At 42.5% G+C, this 17,872-nt stretch overlaps 2 protein-coding genes across 2 annotated transcripts, besides 2 other annotated features; both read right to left on the bottom strand.

Annotated features, from left to right (window-relative positions):
* Positions 1-1,104: part of a mobile genetic element that runs on past the window's edge.
* A 256-nt stretch (positions 1,105-1,360) lies between these two features.
* Osi1 (Osiris 1) lies at positions 1,361-2,783 on the bottom strand. The gene is made up of 3 exons (NM_141361.2): positions 2,297-2,783; positions 1,973-2,095; positions 1,361-1,911 (listed from the first exon to the last, which is right to left on the bottom strand). The coding sequence occupies exons 1-3, from the start codon at positions 2,685-2,687 to the stop codon at positions 1,499-1,501; spliced, it is 927 nt and encodes a 308-aa protein (NP_649618.1). The 5' UTR covers positions 2,688-2,783; the 3' UTR covers positions 1,361-1,498.
* A 3,239-nt stretch (positions 2,784-6,022) lies between these two features.
* Positions 6,023-8,849, bottom strand: CG1077 (uncharacterized protein). The gene is made up of 5 exons (NM_141360.2): positions 8,604-8,849; positions 8,110-8,448; positions 7,548-7,964; positions 7,224-7,376; positions 6,023-7,169 (listed from the first exon to the last, which is right to left on the bottom strand). The coding sequence occupies exons 1-5, from the start codon at positions 8,812-8,814 to the stop codon at positions 6,097-6,099; spliced, it is 2,193 nt and encodes a 730-aa protein (NP_649617.1). The 5' UTR covers positions 8,815-8,849; the 3' UTR covers positions 6,023-6,096.
* Positions 8,850-9,242: 393 nt separating this feature from the next.
* Positions 9,243-17,769: a mobile genetic element.
* Between the last annotated feature and the right edge of the window lie 103 nt (positions 17,770-17,872).

Genomic DNA, 17,872 nt, shown 5'->3' with positions numbered 1-17,872 from the left:
TACCGTTTGGCCAATTAACCCTGTCAACTGTTCAACATTCATATCTACGCGCTGCCGTTCAGGCAGGTCGGGTCTTTCTACGGGTACCGGTCTCTCATTAGAACTGAGAACCGGTGGTCTTATTAGATTATTGGGGTTTGCCATGTTGGCTTTTGACTCGGACAACACTTACACAAAACGATCTTAACCAAAACAAAAAGGCACGAGTGTTATGATCTTGGCAATTTAAATCGTTCGAACTATTCGAGCTTGAATTATATTTTCCAAAACCGTAAGTAAATTAAAAGGGAAATTAAAAAATTAAATGTACTGTCGAAACCGATCTGGGGTCGATGAAATGTTAAAGTACAAGTGTATTAAATTTTTAAATCTTAAAATAAATTCTATAAAAAAAAATATTTCTTTCTTGTCTCACAATAAAATTGCTGTGGTCACTCCTCCTGGCTGGGTGAAGGTCATCCTTTTTGCCTTGTGCTACTGGGGATCCACGTCAGCACTCCAAAGAAGGTCTTCTGCGGGCTGGCCTGACAAAAGATGTGATCCACCGATGGGCAATATTCTGCCGTTGAATATTTTCCTCTTCCGGAAAACAAAAGTTTTTTTTTTTTTTTTTTTTTTTTATAAATGCCGACCGCGAATTTTTTATTAACTCACGGGAGTTTCTTCGGCACTAATTTAACCAACGAATTTTTTTTTGCAAAATTTTATTTTGCTTCGCGACTTAGAATTTTGTCTGTCGTACGCGTTATTCGCTGGTCCCTGTTCGGGCGCCAGTAAATAATTACAGTTTATTGATTTTTATTTTGTAGATCGCAAGCGACCGTTTATTGTAATTGTTCATTTGAAACTAAAGCTAAGATACAAAATATTTCCCTAAGTCCCTAGCAATCAAGTGTGGGCGTCGGCAGCGTCGCAGCAGGCGTCGGCAGCGAATCAGTGGTCGTCAGCGGCTACGCGGCGGAGAAGTGCAGATGATCGCACTTTTAGCTGGTCGTTGACAGCGGAAAGAATGCAGACCTTTGGTCAGCATTTTGGGCACTTGTGTTTACCCAGAAATGATGTTGAAATATAAGATGTGGGACGATAACTTATAGGGCAATAACTTATACATGTAAAATTTGCCTTGTGAAATATTTACATTCTGACTGCGCGTTTTGCTGACGTTGCACTAATTTTTTTTTTGTAAATCGCCCGTATTAATGAAATCGAAATTTCGCATGGCATTATATTAGCAATTTTGTAATGAAAATGTGAACATAATAAATACGATTTAATGTGTAATCAGTTTCCGGTCTTTCCACTCGGAACCTCTGTTAATATTGTTTTGAGCCATCGTTTTATTAAAACTACATCGTGTAGGTTTGCACATTAAAAAAAATAAATACCTTTATTAGGATACAAATAAATTACCTAAGCTAATGGCGCGATGGCGCCGACGAGTAACAATTTACTAGGTTTCGGTATAGTTGGCACAAGTCCGTTTGGTTCCTCGGATCCTCTACTGTATCCGCTTGCTGATCGTGTCAAGATAGTTGTGCGCGTTGTAGGCCTTACTCGTGGCCCAGTCCTTGCTGTAGCTATTGCCGCCCAACTCGTGAGGAGCCCCCGATCCGGAGCTGTACGGGGAGTACGAGTTGGAGTAGCTACCGCTGCCCACGAACTGGGAGTAGTCCGAGGGATCTGACTCGTAGACGTGCGAGTGCGTCTGCACCAGATGCGGGTGGATCTTGCACATGGTCTTGTACTTAAGGTAGTGGATCAGCCAGCCCACGCCGCCGACCAGCAGCACGTTCATGCCGAGCACGCCCATCAGCATGCTCACCAAAGTCATCTTCAGGTGGGCAATCTTCATCAGAATGACGAGGGGCAGGATAATGAGCCACTTCTTCTTCTTGCGCTTCAATCGTGCTTCTAAGGAGGGTGTATGTGCATTATATTTCAATTTTTAATGGTAGCTTTCTTAAACACCTACCCGATTCCTCCATGACTCTCGCTCCACCCTCGCTGTTCAGCCTCAGTTGGAGTCCGTGGTTTCGCCCAAACGTCTCCATTGCCCTTTTCAGGAACTTGAGAATCATCGTCAGTTCACTGTCACCTTCAAAACAAACAAAGTCAATTAGAGCCACGAGAAATGCAAGACCAGAGGCTATAATTCTTCAAATTAATTTACAACCGGATGGATCGTAAACATCCGCAGCGTGTCATCCATTTGCTGTGGATACTGACCAGGCGCAGTTGATCAATTAATTCAAGCTAGAGATTTTCTCGAAAACAACTTTCGATTGCGCAGACCCACCTTCTAAGCTCTTAGCGTCGTTGAACACGACCACCTCATCGGCGGGCTCGCCCAACTGGACTAATCTCAGCCAGCGGCCTCTGTCCCCGGCCAGATCGCGCCCGTACTCGCTGGGGAAGAAGCCCATGCTGTTAGTGGCCAGTTTCCAGATCAATTTGCTGGTCTTGTACTTGATGCAGGACACCAGACTGCGGGTCTCAAAGCACTGCTTCTGGTTGCGCGAGATGAAGGGATCGGCTTGGACGAGCTGCGATCCTGCCGATTTGGCCATGTTCTCAGTCAGTGAGACCAGCACTGCTCCACGCTGTGTGGTTTCACCTTCATCCTTCGCCTGGCAGTAGTGGAGTAGCACCAGCAGCAGCAGTGCCAGCACAACGCGACACAGCAGCATGTTTGTGGTCGAAACTTGGATTGCTGATCGATATAACGCGGGATGATTGCAAGATCACTGGGACACTACCGCACGGCTGAATGGACGACTCGCAAATGGCAACCGAGAGGTGCTTGGTGCTCCTTTTATCGCGCAGCCGCAACCACTACCCAACTCTACTGGTTTTCGCAGCCAGTGCTCATGTAGATGGAGCATGGAGCATGGAACATGGAGTGTGGAGCATGGAGTATGAGCTTGGGGCATGCACCGGAATCGCAATTCCTGCCGCCAATGCCAATGCCAATGCCACTGCCACCACCACTGAAAGTTTCTGGGTTAGCGATCTGCGATCGGTGATCAGCGTTCGATCGACAACAAATTGAATCGCATTGTCGCGGGATTATGAAGCCAGGCAACCGCCAATTGACCGCCTTCCCGCTGCGTGTGAGTGTTCGTCCCAATGAAAGCCGGCCATCGAAAGTGAATAGCGATCCGTACTCCGATACAATTACGATGGCCTGGCGCCACTGGCTGTGGCAGTTGCAGTTGCCGTTCGAGCCAACGATGCCAATCAGAATAAGTGCAAATGTGCATTTATGCGGGTTTAAGCTGGCCATGCACCGGGTGGCTATTGCATCGTGCAATTTGCATACTTCAATCTACTCCAGTGCTCGCAGCCTGGGAATAAATGACTATTTCAGGCTGGAGATGGGGATGGAGCTGTGACCGTCTTAATTACAAAGCCGCAGACACGGGATGCGAAAGTTGTTGTTGTTGTCGGAGATCGAGATGCATTGCCCCTGTTGCATTATTGACTAGTGAAAGTAACAATTGGCGCAGCTTGCCAACTCTTTTTGCGTCGAATTCTCGAGTGGCGCTGACTGACACCACTCGCAGTGAGATTGATTGGATGATGGCTAAATGCTCATCGGTGGCCACCGTCTGTGGTCGCATTTAATGAGAATGAGGTAATCGTTTGAGTGGCCCACTGGCTGGAATCAATCGGATAGAATACATCGGCCCACACAGCTGCGAAGAAAGTTTTCTGTTTCAGCCGAACGCCAATTTATTGTAAACATCGTATTTGAGCCAGGATCGAAAATATTTGGACGGCAAGCGGCTAACAATAATTACCAAAAGCCCACCCCACTGCCCGCCCCATTTTATGCCTACATATTAAATCACGAGGAGCACGCAAACGTGCGGGTATTCCGAGGATTTTGGATTTGCACCACAATCCACGGCCCGAAACGACTTTTACGAGAAATTAACAAAGGCGGTGAGAGGCCGAAACCGAGACCAAATTGCCCAGGCAATTAAGCAAATCCGATGTGCGAAGATTTTTGGACCATTTGTCTACCCGATGAGGCGGCCGGATGGGCTGATAATTGTCAAGGTGCCACTGGCCATGCTAAGTTGGCCACCAGACAGTCCTGGGTCGTAAAAACGTGGTTATGGCCTTGACCAGTTTGATAGTGAAATTTCGTATCAGATGCCCCTGCCTGACTGGCTTGGTGGCAAACCGTTTTAGTGCATGTCTCCAAACCAAATGTGAATTCTATTACCACGCCTAATTGACCTTTATGGGGATACAAAAATATGAAGAAAAAAAATAATGACACTTAAAACTTGGGAAGTCGACATTAGAGGCGCTATTAAATGTAGAGCTCCATAGGATAAAATTTGGGTAATTAAATCGTGGGCAAATTGAAAGTTTAATATTTTTTTTACAAATTAAATAATGTAAAGAATATAAAACATGTGTGTAAATTGGGTCAACTCCACAAACATATTAAATTGACCGTGACCTGGTGTGAAATCGAAAAAGTAACCATTTATTTTTTAGCCTATTGCAAGAAGAGAAAATTAAATTAATAATTTTTCGCAGAGCAGTGCTTAGAACAAAAGATTATTCATTTTTTTTACCACTGACAGTATAAAGGTAGAAATATCGTTTCAATAAATTTTAATATTGACTCTATTATTACAATATAATAGATAATGTAAAAAAATCGAAATCTGCATAATAATTATTATTTTTCCTCGGAATCCTAATGTCAGCAAATATTATTTGCTTAGATTTGAAAAATTCACAGGCTAAGCAACTTGAGCTATAAGTTTTAGAATCTAATCTCTTAACATTTCAACAGTTTTATACCCTTTCAGAGGTTGTATTATTGTCAGTCCGAAGTTTGCAACGCAGTGAGAGAGATATTTGGAAACATATAATATATATATGTATAATCATGATAGGTGGTAGTCCAGTTGATATTGTCCTGTCCGTTTCTACGAAAACTAATCAGTTCCCGGAGGTTTCTTTATATTGCAGATATAGCTGCGAAAATTTACCGGAGCGAAATGTGTAGAAAAATGTAATGGTAGTAAATAAAAAATTGCAGAAGGCTTTAAATGTATATACATCTATATATGTAGAAAAGTCCATGAAAGTGTACCTTTTGTCGCAGATGGTATATACTTTATATATATATATGGTCGAAGGAGGTCTATATATATGCACGTAATTTGACTCGTGTAATAAAGTAAAATCAAATCGAATTCGACTGTATGTGAAGCGAATTCGATTGGTAAAAACAAACCAAATTCGCCTGAATTTGAAGCGAATTCGAATCTTTTGAGTTTACATTATAAACTGTACGTAATAGCGCCGTCTAAATGTAGAGATACATAAATCCAAGAGGTGCCACTGGACAAGTGTTTCTATCAGCTTCCGCAAGAAGGCGGCACGCAATAATGTAGAATGTAATAAGTCGTCCCTGTAATTCTTATGTTAGTGAGGTCTGTAAGGTGCAAGTCTCGAATAAACGGAAAAAGCTTTGAAACTTACACTGAAGCGGCAGGCTTAAAGTCAAATTTGGAAACAGAATGTAAAAACTAACGATCGTTATATTTATTTAAGCAAACATATTTTTAAAAACCAGTTCCCATCTTACTTTAAACACCATGCACAGCGTCTTAATGAAGATATATAAATAAAAAGATAATCAGCATTAACACCCTATTAGATGTATGGACTGGCCGACATCTTTATGTGCGCCATCCTATAGTCTGTTGGTTATAACAAGATAAAAATTGCGAAAATTATTATTGATACCTTCCAACTGAATTCGTTCAAAATTAATAAATAAAATAAATTAATAAATAAAATCAAATTAAATACAAATTTAGCTTACAAAAATTGGATTTCCTGATTATATGTTTGTATGTATGCAAGATAAGCATTTTCCATTCGTCTGAATTGATATTCTGGTAGTGATAAATAAATGAATAGTTGCTATTAATAAAGCATATTTTCGTTTTTCCTAATTATTAACCATGTCTAAAGATAAAACGTTTGTATATTTAAGTCTTGTATTTATTGGAAACGTGAGAAATCAACAACCTAAATCTATGTTTAACAGAGTTACTAGAACTAGATGAGCACGTTTTGGTTACTTCTGGCACGTAGCAACCTCATGATCAAGGAGTTCTTGTCGAGCCCATAGATGGAGGTCTGACCACTGGACTCGGAAAATGACTCATCCACCGCGTAGTCGGCATTTAAAGTGGTCGTAGACAGCTTGTCGGAGGCCACGGTGGTGGTGGACTCGCTCCCGGTGGTTTGGCTGTTCAACTCCTCGGCCTCTGTGGTCGAAGATTGTGGTGCATCTGAGGTGCTGGAATCGTTGCTGGTCGTTGGATCAGTCGTTTCTCCGAAATCCGTCGTGGAGTCTTCACTGACCGTTTCCGCCGAGTCAGAGGCAACGTCAACACTGGTGGGCAATTCAGTAGTAGAAGGTTCGGTGATGTTGGGCGGTGTAGTGGTGCTGGGCACAGGTGTGGTTGAGGTGGTGCCCTCTTTAGTGGTCAGCATGAGCATCGCTTCGTGATCAGCTTCTTCGTAAGCGCTGGAAGGGTTTCCAAAATCCAAATTTAATAGCTCCGTGGATGCCATGCTGAGAATAGCTGGTAGTTTAGCTGGTGGTGCAGCTGTGGTGGTGCTGATAGTACTTGTTTGCCTTGGTGGGACAATCCAATAGGACAGTGGGTACTTCTCACCGTGCTCCTTCTTCAAGGAAGTAGGCTTATTGCCAAGCAAGCCCTTGACATTATCGAGAGTTTTCTGCACCAGCCAACTGTCATCAGAGGACCAGAAAGCATCTTCCTCAGAGCTCAGAAAATTTGACCCGCTTGACGCACCCAAGCCCGAAAATCCCGCAGCAGCGAGCTCAATTTTGCGTATTTTGCGATTATTGGTTTCCAGGGAAGGCGAAGTGGCCGAGAAATTTGTCATCGCCAGCTGACGTGGCTTGTATGGTGTGGTTGGAGTCCTTGTGGTTGTGAACCTACGTACTGGTTTCCTGAAGCGACTTCGTGGTGTGGTGGTGCTCTTTCCGTATAAAACACTTGGCACCAAAGACGTTGGGCGACTTTTACCAGTGGAGTAAATGTGCCGTGGGTTGCTCACTGACTTGGCGCACTCACCTTTGTGGGATAGCTTCCATACTGGAAGAATTTTGTTATCTAAAAGTGGTTAAGAAATATACTGATAAAACTTACTGCTTTTTGGATCCTTGCAGCGCACTCGCTCCAAATAGCACTCGTTGACGATTGTGTGATTGATGCCGTTTCTGGTGGCACAAATAGGTTGATAAACCGTAGGACAAGTCTTATCGCAGCGGCGACAGGCTCCATTGTGAGCAATGGTCCATGCTGTGGAGAATCCAACAATTATAATATGGTATGTTAAGTTTAAGAAGCAGTAGTACGAATAAGATGAAGTTATATAAGCCATTTAGCCATTTCATAAATGTGACTTTAAAGAATTATAAGTGTGAATTTTTAACACCGATGGCATATAAATAATCCCCACTTAACACTTACCATTTCCGACTTTTTGGCTAAACTCCATGAGTTCACAAACGTTGGAAAAGGTGCGACTCTGCCCTCTTAAGTTCCCGCAAACAGGCTCATTGCCGAAAACACAAGACTTTGTGGGGATTCGCCGCTTCGATTTAGGCGGGACCACCACATAGGGCTTCCTGGCGGGCAGAGAGTAGCTCTTCTCCATGGCGCCCGATTGGCTGATGAACTGCGTGTGAAAGGTCGAGGGAGCGTAAATCTCCACGGCGTCCTCCGGTATCTGGAAGTCTTCCGCCTGAGTGGACAGCCTCTTGCCTCTGTGGCTCCGCTTGGTGCGCTCCGCATCCGACTTGGGCTTGGCCTTCGGCTTCTGCTTGCGACTATGCTTCATCTTGGTGCTGTCCTCGCCACAAAGGCCCTCGGAAACGATGCGCCAGTCTGGGCAGGAGAAAATCATGTTATATTATTGTTTATCTTATCGCAATTCGTTACAGTTCTCGTATAAGGCGATATAAGGCAAATTTTTGATTTTCATGCGACTTGGTAAGTGTAGTAGACTAGTTTAGGCTTTAATATAACTCACTTCTCTGGGACTTGATGTTTTCCGCGTTCACCAAACACTCGTTGGAGAAGGTTGACTTGACACCAGCGTACATGGCGCAAACAGGTCGATAGATCCTGGTGCAGGGCACGGGCACAGGCGGCTTTTCACTGATCTGTGGCACCGCGTTGGCTTTTGGACACACTCCCCATCGATGGACCATCCACTCCGACCTTGAGATGCAAGCGGTTCGCAGCATTTCGCAGCGACTCCTGAAGGTCTTTCGTTCCCCCGACTTCGAGCTGATGCCACAAACTGGCTGATATCTTGAGCTGCACTCGAATTCGCAGCTGGGAAAGCAGAATCGAAGCGTAACGTCATCTGAACAGAATATAAAATAAAAGGTCACAAATACAAAAACTATTTCTCGACATGTTTGAGTACTGATTAATGAAATCAAAATAAATAGTAGCTTATCATTGACAAAGCTTCAAAATATTTATTTCGTTATTTTGTTGTCGTTAGATAGTACTCACATAGAGGGCCATTCATGAGGTTGCCACGCTGGGCCTTCCGAAGGTCACACTCGTTGGCGAACAAAAAGTACATTCCATTTTCGCGGCTCTGGGCACAGGCTGGTGTGTCGTCGTCGGAACAGAGCATGCTCATCCGATCCTGTCCAGCAGTCGCTAGCAGCACTTGTAAGAATATTCCAAAACAGAGACCAATCACCCTTCTCCCGGCCATGTTCTTGCAGTTCTGAGTCAGTTCCGAAACTCAATGAAAATCAAGATGCGTCCGGGCCTTTTATATGCCACCGGAGTCACGCGGCCAAAGTTGATGCATAGTAGCTCGGGTTGATGGTATTATCGGACCCGAAATTCTGCAGACATCACATTGCGCGATAAACACGCTTGGCATCGGCATTCTGCGAAATTTGTCACAGTCGATAGATGTAGATGCTTCGATTGCCCGGATTTGCTCTATTGATAGCGCCGCCCGACGCGTCAATTAGATGCTCACAAAGTGCGGAGTGCAGACTCTGCGGCTACGTGATATTTGGCCGATTTCGGAAAGCCGCAAGATAAGCCCCAGTTGCCATTTGCATAGATTGCGCGGCGACAGCTTTATAGTTAGTATCTTTTCCGCTCGTTTCTCCAAGCCGATAACGCGCTAGTTAAGTCCGTGATCGAGGGTGGAGCCTTTTGTGAAGATATGATGTGTAAATGTATGAAGGTTTTTAAGTTTCAGCAGATAGTTGTAGCGTGAAGATTTCCAATAAAGAATACGACTGACTTTCTTGAAGTTCAAAATCAGTATGAAGTTTATTGTCAGAGAGTGGCTACTCGAGTCCTCCGTTTTCGTCTTATACATAAGTACATAGGTTCTTAATTGTAAGCATAATGAACATGCCGACTCGGCATGTGGCTGGCTAGCTGGGGACAATGTTGCAGTGCGACTTTTGTGTAATGTCAGCATTCGGCCGGAATGTCAGCATTCGGCCGGATGCGGTGTTCCAGTTGCCGTCTTCCCGGTTGAGTGTCCGATGATTTGTTTAGAGGCGTGGGGGTTTAGGGGGTGGGGTGGTAACTCCTCCCCCCCCAGTTCGAAGTGACGGCCATAGCGAAGGTATGGATGACGCGTAGATTGGTACGTGATGATCCTCGTGGATGTGGACGATGTGTTTCGTTCGTCGGTGCAGCCATAAGATGACTGCTAGGAACGTTACCAATCCGAGCAGAGTGTAGAGTGTCCAGGTGTGCTGTATAGTATTGTGATGGACGGCCAGGATTTTATCCATTGTTTGGGTGGCTTCGAGGTGCAGTTTTTCTAGGCTTAGTACCGTAATAGTGGTATTCCTAGTTACTTTTCGCATGGGGGGAAGATCAAAATCCGTCTGTTCAGGGAACGTGTCAACCGTGCCGTCGTAATCGATACCGTTAATCTGTATTGTTTCGTTAATGTATCTGATGATGGCTGACCCCATTATTGAGAGCTCGGAGCCGTTTGTTAGGGATACCTTCAGTTTGTTCACGTTGAATGCGAAGATGTAACCTCTCTCTGCCTCGAACACGTCGGTGATGGGGCCGGTTTCCCGTACATCGCAGGAACTGTTTTCTCCGTTCAAAAGGTGTTCCAGGCATGTGTTGTTCTGTGGTGTATCAACGTAGAAGTTCTCGTCGCACAAGAATGTATTATCCAGTTTGGGGCATTTACGGGTCATATGAAATTTCTTATTATTAATATTATAAGCTAGGTAATTTGGGGTTATTACAAAATATGTGTTATTTATTGGTAATGGAACTAGTCTGGCGAGGGTATGAAAAGGTTGTTTAAAAATTGGGACTTTGATATTAAAAATAATCTTTTGTTCGTAATTTAGTGTATTCATTTGTAGGAAATTGTATATACTTTGTTCATTTTTGACTGTGATATTTTGTTTTTCCAGTATTGTTTTTATTTTATCCATTTCTTGTTCATTTAGGATGAACTTGGGAATTATATTTATTTTCGCCAATAGCATACTTTCTGTTATGTCGTTTAGGTGGTTAATGAATAATTCTATGTTATAATTAATCCTATTTAAATATTGTATTTCTTCCAGAAGGGTATCTTGTAAGTTTAAGTGTTTGTATATTTTGTTTTGTGAGGTATCAAAGAATTTACTTATCAAAATTTGTTCATTATTTATATGGTCCGTGATATTTTCGAACCGGATAAGTATTTCGTTGTTAAACATTACTTGTTTTTGGAGATTGTCGTTACTGACTTCGGAATTTTTCTTTATATTGTCAAGTTCTTCATGTATTTCTTTATTGTCGTTGGCATCCATGTTGCCGGTAACCACCTTTACTAGACTCCCCAATCCGTTAATCAAACCCCGTTTGTTTCTATATGAAGGTGTAAGGGCTTTGAGCTTTACTTGGGCTTGGGTTAATTTGGTTTTTAAAATTGTGACGGAGTCCGTCAACGTGGAATCGGGGTTAAATTTATTAATGGTCAGATGGAATTGTTCCATACATCTGCTGTAGTCTTGTAGGTTGATTACATGACTAATTATTTTGTACCTCTCAATTAGTAAGGCTTTCCCTAGTTCTATCTTGGCTATAGGGGCGTTATCATTTAAATAATGGACATGGATAGCCTGAGTTGGCACAAGGGTGAACCTGAAATGGTAAGTTAAGAGGTAGTGGGGTCAGTTATTATCAGTGTTGGGTACGTTGTTGCTTTTGTCTTTTTTCAAAACTGTTTTTCGAATTTTTGATTTGTGTAGTTTTTGATTCCTAGCAGTTATCAATGTATGACCTTTGTCGTGTTTGACTTTGTGAATCGAAAACCTGGGTGTAATCTTATTACGTCTGTTTTCCTTCCTAAGGACTAAAGTGTCTGGTTGTAGGTCTACGGGGTCTGTTCGGGTTTCATTTAATTTTAGGGTTCTCCTAACTACGTCATTTGAAAGTTTGTCCGTGATGAGGGGGTACAACTTCTCGCGAAATTCATTTAATTTCGTTAAGTAGTCGTGTTCGTTATTGAACTGGATTGTTTGGTTGAATATATGAGTACGTCCGTTAAATAGTTCAAAGGGGGTATGTTTAGTTGCAGAATGAATAGCGTTATTATATGTGATTAGGGTTTCGGACATTATCTCGTCATGCTCGCTACTGAGTTTCTGTTGTTTCCTGACGTCAAGTATTATTCTGTAAATCTCAGTTAGTGTCGAGTGAAGCCGTTCAACGGGAGAGTTACTAGAGGATTGTTGAAAGGACGTAACGTGTAGGTCAATGTTAAATTGAGTGCAGAACTTATTGAACATATCGCTAGCGAATTCTGCTCCCTGATCATAGATCAGCTTTTTGGGAATACCAAATTGGGAAATGAAATGTTTTAAGGCTTTAACTACGTTAATGCAATTCCTATTAGTTATAGGGTAGGCAGCCGCAAATTTAGAAAATTTATCGATAATAGTAAGGTTATAATTTTTGTTAATAGTATAAATGTCTATATGTAAGATGTCCAACGGTTTTGAAGGTAGTTCGGATATTTGGTAAGTGATCTTTTGAGGTTGTCTGTCGTATTTTAATTTTAAACATGTTTCACATTTTCGAATTAACTGAGTTATTCTCTCCTTCATATGTGGGAAGAACTGTTGTCGTTTTATGTGTAAATATGTTTCATCGATCCCTCGATGGTTACTATTATAGTGATAGTCGGTTATAATTTTTTCGATCTCCGTACTATCAGTAATTTCGGGGAGGAAGATCAAACATCTAATGAGTTTAAATTGACTGTGGGCTGAGAAGTAGGTTTGGTAGGCTTGTTCCACCATTTGAAAAATGTGGTCGGGGGCAAATACCGCGCATGTCTTGTTTGGTTTTAACGACTGCCTAAGAATGCAAACTACGTCGTCATACTGAAAATTGGGTTTACAGAATTCCCTCCTAAGTTTGTGTTTAAACGGGGTCAGTGTGGCGTTATTTGTATCTGGGGTTATTTTGAACAGGAGCTGAATATTAAAATCATTAAGGGGTTTCTCTGAGATGGGGCAAACATTTTGAGGAATTGATAGGGCTTCGTTATGGTTGACAGAGGCCTCTGGTCTACTGAGAGCATCAGCAATTACATTTTGAGAGCCTTTCTTGTAGACGACTTCGAAATCGTACTCCTGAAGCTGGAGTCTCCACCTAACTATTTTAGAATTTGGTTGTTTGAAATTCATTAACCAAGTTAGTGGTTTGTGATCGGTGATTATAGTGAATCTCCTGCCAAAGAGGTAGGGTCTGAAGTATTGGACCGCCCATATAATGGCCAGCATTTCCTTCTCAATTGTGGAATAATTTGTTTCCGCAGCCGACAAGGTTCTACTAGCAAAACATACGGGCCTATCACTATGCACCGGACCTTGGGATAGGACAGCTCCTATTGCGAAATTACTTGCGTCCGTGGTTAGTGTGAAAGGTTTTGTAAAGTCCGGGTATTGGAGGATTGGGTCGTTAGACAGTAAGGTTTTGCAATATTCAAAGGCCTTTTTGAATTCATCATCTATTATGATCGATTTATTGTTTCCCCTTAATTTTTGTGTCATGGGTTGGGTAAGTCTCGCAAAATCTCTGATAAATTTTCTGTAATATCCCAACAAGCCTAGGAAAGACTTAATTGACTTTTTACTGTGGGGACATGGAAAGTTTTTTATAGCTTCGATCTTATTGGGATTTGGCCTAACACCTTCTTGTGAAACGATGTGGCCAAGGAATTCTGTCTCCCGCCTGAGGAAGTAGGATTTTGTGAGTTGGACTTTAAAGTTGGCAGATCTGAGTCTTCCAAAAATAGTTTTCAAGTGTATGAAGTGTTCTTGTAAGGAGGTTGAGAAAATTATTATATCATCTAGGTAAACTAGGCAGATAGTTCCGATAAGGTCTCCAAAAATATTGTCCATCACCCTTTGGAATGTGGCTGGGGCATTTTTGAGGCCAAACGGCATTCTAATGAACTCGTAGTGGCCCCCCTCTACTGTAAATGCAGTTTTGGGTGTGTCGTCGGGATTCATTTCTATCTGATGGAATCCACTTGCCAGATCAAGTGTGGAGAAATATTTGGCTTTGCCCAATCTGTCTAAGATATCCGCGATGTTAGGTATTGGATATCTATCGGATATAGTCTTCTCGTTGAGTTTTCTATAATCGATAACTAGACGCCATTTTTGCTCTCCCGTAGGAGTGATTTTCTTTGGGACGACCCAGACGGGGGCGCTCCACGGGGAATAACTGGATTTGATAATGTCCTGATTTAACATTGCCTCTATTTGTTTTTTGACCTCCTCTTTATGAATGTAAGGATATCTATAAGATTTTGTATGAATGGGGGTGTCGTCCGTGGTTTTAATCGTGTGTGTAATCTTGTTGGTGAAGGTCAATGATTTGTCTTCATTGTAGAAGATATCTAGATAACTTTTGCAAAGTGAAAGTAGGCTTTGTTTCTCTTCAGAGGAGAGGTGATCGACGCCAAGGGCTTGTAACGACGCTGCGGAGTTTTGGGGCTGTGGGGTGTCTGAAGTGATACTGAAAAGTTCAACATTGTTGGCCGTGGAGTATGGCATGCCTTTTATCGGGCTCTCGAGGTACAATAACTGATCCCTCTCGCTATAGTTTGTGATAACGAAATTAGCAATATTGTTTTGGGCATTATAAATCCCGTCTGATATTATTAAGTCATCATTGATTGTAATTGAATCGATGTAGAAGTCGCCCTGTTTGGTTTCCACTGGTAGTGGCAAAATAGTTTTCGTATGTCCAGAGATATTAAATACGTTTGAAGTTGAGTTACTGTGGGTCCATAAGGGTATAATGGTACTTGGGGTTTTTAGATTTAGGTTAAGTAAATCTATTTCTGTTTTTAGGTAAGATAATAAGTCCATTCCTATCAATCCGTCAAAATAAGAGTGGAACTTGAAAGGTAGAAGGGTCATTTTGCCCGTGATTTGGAATTCCGGTGGAAATGGTATAGAGACGTTTTGATATATTTTAAAACTGTTCAGGGCTGTTTTGAGTGTTATGGGCGTATCTAAGGTCACACAGTTCCTAGGGTCGACATATTTTGGGTCGATGAAGGAGTGTGTAGAGCCTGTGTCAATTAAAAACTTCAGGGGGTTTGTCTGGGATAGTTTGATTTTTATAAAAGGAAGCGAGGGGTTGTGCGTGGCTGGGCTTATGTACCCTGTTGGTTTCCCGAGGCCGTTTGCTGAAAATTCGAATCAGGTTGAGGGTTCTCCTCTATATTATTCAAACTATGTGAAGGTGCTCGAAAGGGGTTTGATGTATTGGCCCGGTTGTCCTTGGTGCCGGATTGGGGTGTGCGATTGTGTGAATTAAATGGTCTATTTTGGCCAGAGTTAGAGTTAGAGTTAGAGTTAGAGTAGGGTCCCCTACGGTCATTTCGGTCGTTACGTCCGCTGCGGTAATTGCTGTCGTAGCTATTTCGGTAGGTTTTATTGTCTGATCCATTGGGTCCCTGCTCTGGTCTGTTGGTTCGCTTGTTTTGTGCCCTATATAAGGTCTGCTCTATTTGGCATTGCTCGTACGCCTGTTCAAGTGTAGAAGGGGACTTTATCCTGACGAAAGTCTTGAGAGGTTCCTTCAAACCAGTCATAAAAGCATTGAGACAAACCTCGTTGTAGACAACCTTTTTTGCATCTACAACAGTGTTGTTGTGTTCGCTGTTTTTGAGTATGGAGAAGAGTTGGCTTCTCACCTTTGATATACCAAAGAACAGTTGGCCCAAGGTCAGGTTGTCCGAAAATGTGTTAAGCTCGCTTAACAAGTTGGCCTCGCTTTTCTTGCTCGAGTAGAGGCGGATGAGATTGCTTTTAATCTCATCCCAAACCAAGGGGGTATTTGCCAGTTCCAAGGCTTCGTCGGCCCTATCAATGATTTTGTTCCTGATGGTCCTCAGAGTAAGCAGGCCATACGGTGTTTGGTCAGCTCCCCTGATGAGCATCAGGATTTCTTCTACGCTAGTGATAAACCTGTCCAATAGACGAGGTGTACCATCAAAGGTTGGCAAATGCTCAACAAATGCCATGATATCTTTAGGCTTGAACGTAGTTGAAATTAAGGAGCTAATACCACTGACAGTGGGCGCCAGAGGGGATGGAGTGGGGCGGGCAGAATCGTTTCCCGAGTCCATATTGGGGGTTTGGGAAGATATTGATTTGGGTTCTTCCGAAATCGGGAGAAGGGAGTCAGGACGTCTAACGGGATGTGGGGGCCTATTAGTGTTTGGTGGAACTCCAACAACTGAACGTGTAGTTTTCCTAAGGTTGTAAACGAACTTTTTTGACATTAAATTTGAGGTTACTTAGTATATTATGTATGATTGAAAAATAATGAACAAATTTCTTGTTTACTAGAGTGTATGGGTGTCTGTCTTTGGCTTTATATTTTCCCTTTTATATTCTGCAATGTGATTGGTATTAGTATTTGTTTGATATACAAAATTACACAATGAAAGGAAACAAAATATATCTGTATATGTCGACTTCTTTAGTACATTTGTTTTGGTTATTTTGAATGTGCAATACATGAGCGTAGCAACCCATTGTAGAAGAGTGAAAGGCAAGAACACTTGACGATACTCAAGCGTTTTCCCCTTACCTCGGCTACCCAGACATGGGTGCGCCACTACACATGCAGTGTCGTTGTCGTTGTGGTACGCAGAATGAGCCTCGCTTGGTTTGAAATGATTTTTGCTTATGTTTTGATTTTTCGCCGACGTATGGCAGTGTGCGTTTTGAGTGTACAATGTATTAGAGAGGCTTTGGTGCTTTGTTTGTTTACCACGGTGGCATGGTGATCAGCGTTTGATTCCATGCCAACGAGGCGGTACAGTACGTGGATGTATTGGATTGTAGTTGATATTGTATGCTCACATATATAAGTGTATATAGAGGCTTTGGCGATGCGTTGGCCAGCGTATGTAAGTGCCGATGACGTGATGATCAGCGATAGATTCCACGTCAGCGCGGCAGTACGGTACACTTGCACTCTTTTTTTTTTATAAAAACTTATGACGTTTGGCAGAGTATGGACATACCGATGGCGTGGTGATCAGCGATAGATTCCACGTCAGCGCAGCAGTACGGTACACTTGCACTTTTTTTATAAAAATTATGACGTTTGGCAGAGTATGGACATACCGATGGCGTGATGATCAGCGATAGATTCCACGTCAGCGCGGCAGTACGGTACACTTGCACTTTTTTATAAAAATTATGACGTTTGGCAGAGTATGGACATACCGATGGCGTGATGATCAGCGATAGATTCCACGTCAGCGCGGCAGTACGGTACACTTGCACTTTTTTATAAAAATTATGACGTTCGGCAGAGTATGGACATACCGATGGCGTGATGATCAGCGATAGATTCCACGTCAGTGCGGCAGTACGGTACACTTGCACTTTTTTAAAAAAATTATGACGTTCGGCAGAGTATGGACATACCGATGGCGTGATGATCAGCGATAGATTCCACGTCAGCGCGGCAGTACGGTACACTTGCACTTTTTTTTTGTATATTTATTTATTTTACATTTTTCCTCTCTCTTTTTTTTTCCTGTGTTTGAATATATGTTTGAGTTTCATTTGGTACTTCACAACTTCAATTTTGTTTTATAAAAATTTGTTCCTAGTCACTTTCAGTCGACATCTTGCATATAGTTTGTTTCGTTTCTTACATGTTTACTTACAGGTAGGTAATTATTAATAGGTAGGACATCCTACCGGCTGCGCCAGTTAAGTCCGTGATCGAGGGTGGAGCCTTTTGTGAAGATATGATGTGTAAATGTATGAAGGTTTTTAAGTTTCAGCAGATAGTTGTAGCGTGAAGATTTCCAATAAAGAATACGACTGACTTTCTTGAAGTTCAAAATCAGTATGAAGTTTATTGTCAGAGAGTGGCTACTCGAGTCCTCCGTTTTCGTCTTATACATAAGTACATAGGTTCTTAATTGTAAGCATAATGAACATGCCGACTCGGCATGTGGCTGGCTAGCTGGGGACAATGTTGCAGTGCGACTTTTGTGTAATGTCAGCATTCGGCCGGAATGTCAGCATTCGGCCGGATGCGGTGTTCCAGTTGCCGTCTTCCCGGTTGAGTGTCCGATGATTTGTTTAGAGGCGTGGGGGTTTAGGGGGTGGGGTGGTAACTCGCTCATCCTCAGCCAGAATTGTGGCATAAATAAAAATAAGTGAGTGAGGGAGTTTGGGGAAAATGCACATCAGACATTCTTTATTGGCCAACTCATGCTGGCC

This window comes from Drosophila melanogaster, chromosome 3R, assembly GCF_000001215.4.
Source record: "Drosophila melanogaster chromosome 3R".
NCBI lineage: Eukaryota > Metazoa > Arthropoda > Insecta > Diptera > Drosophilidae > Drosophila > Drosophila melanogaster.
Note: the sequence above shows the minus strand (reverse complement) of the source record. Positions and strands in the feature narration are given on the sequence as shown.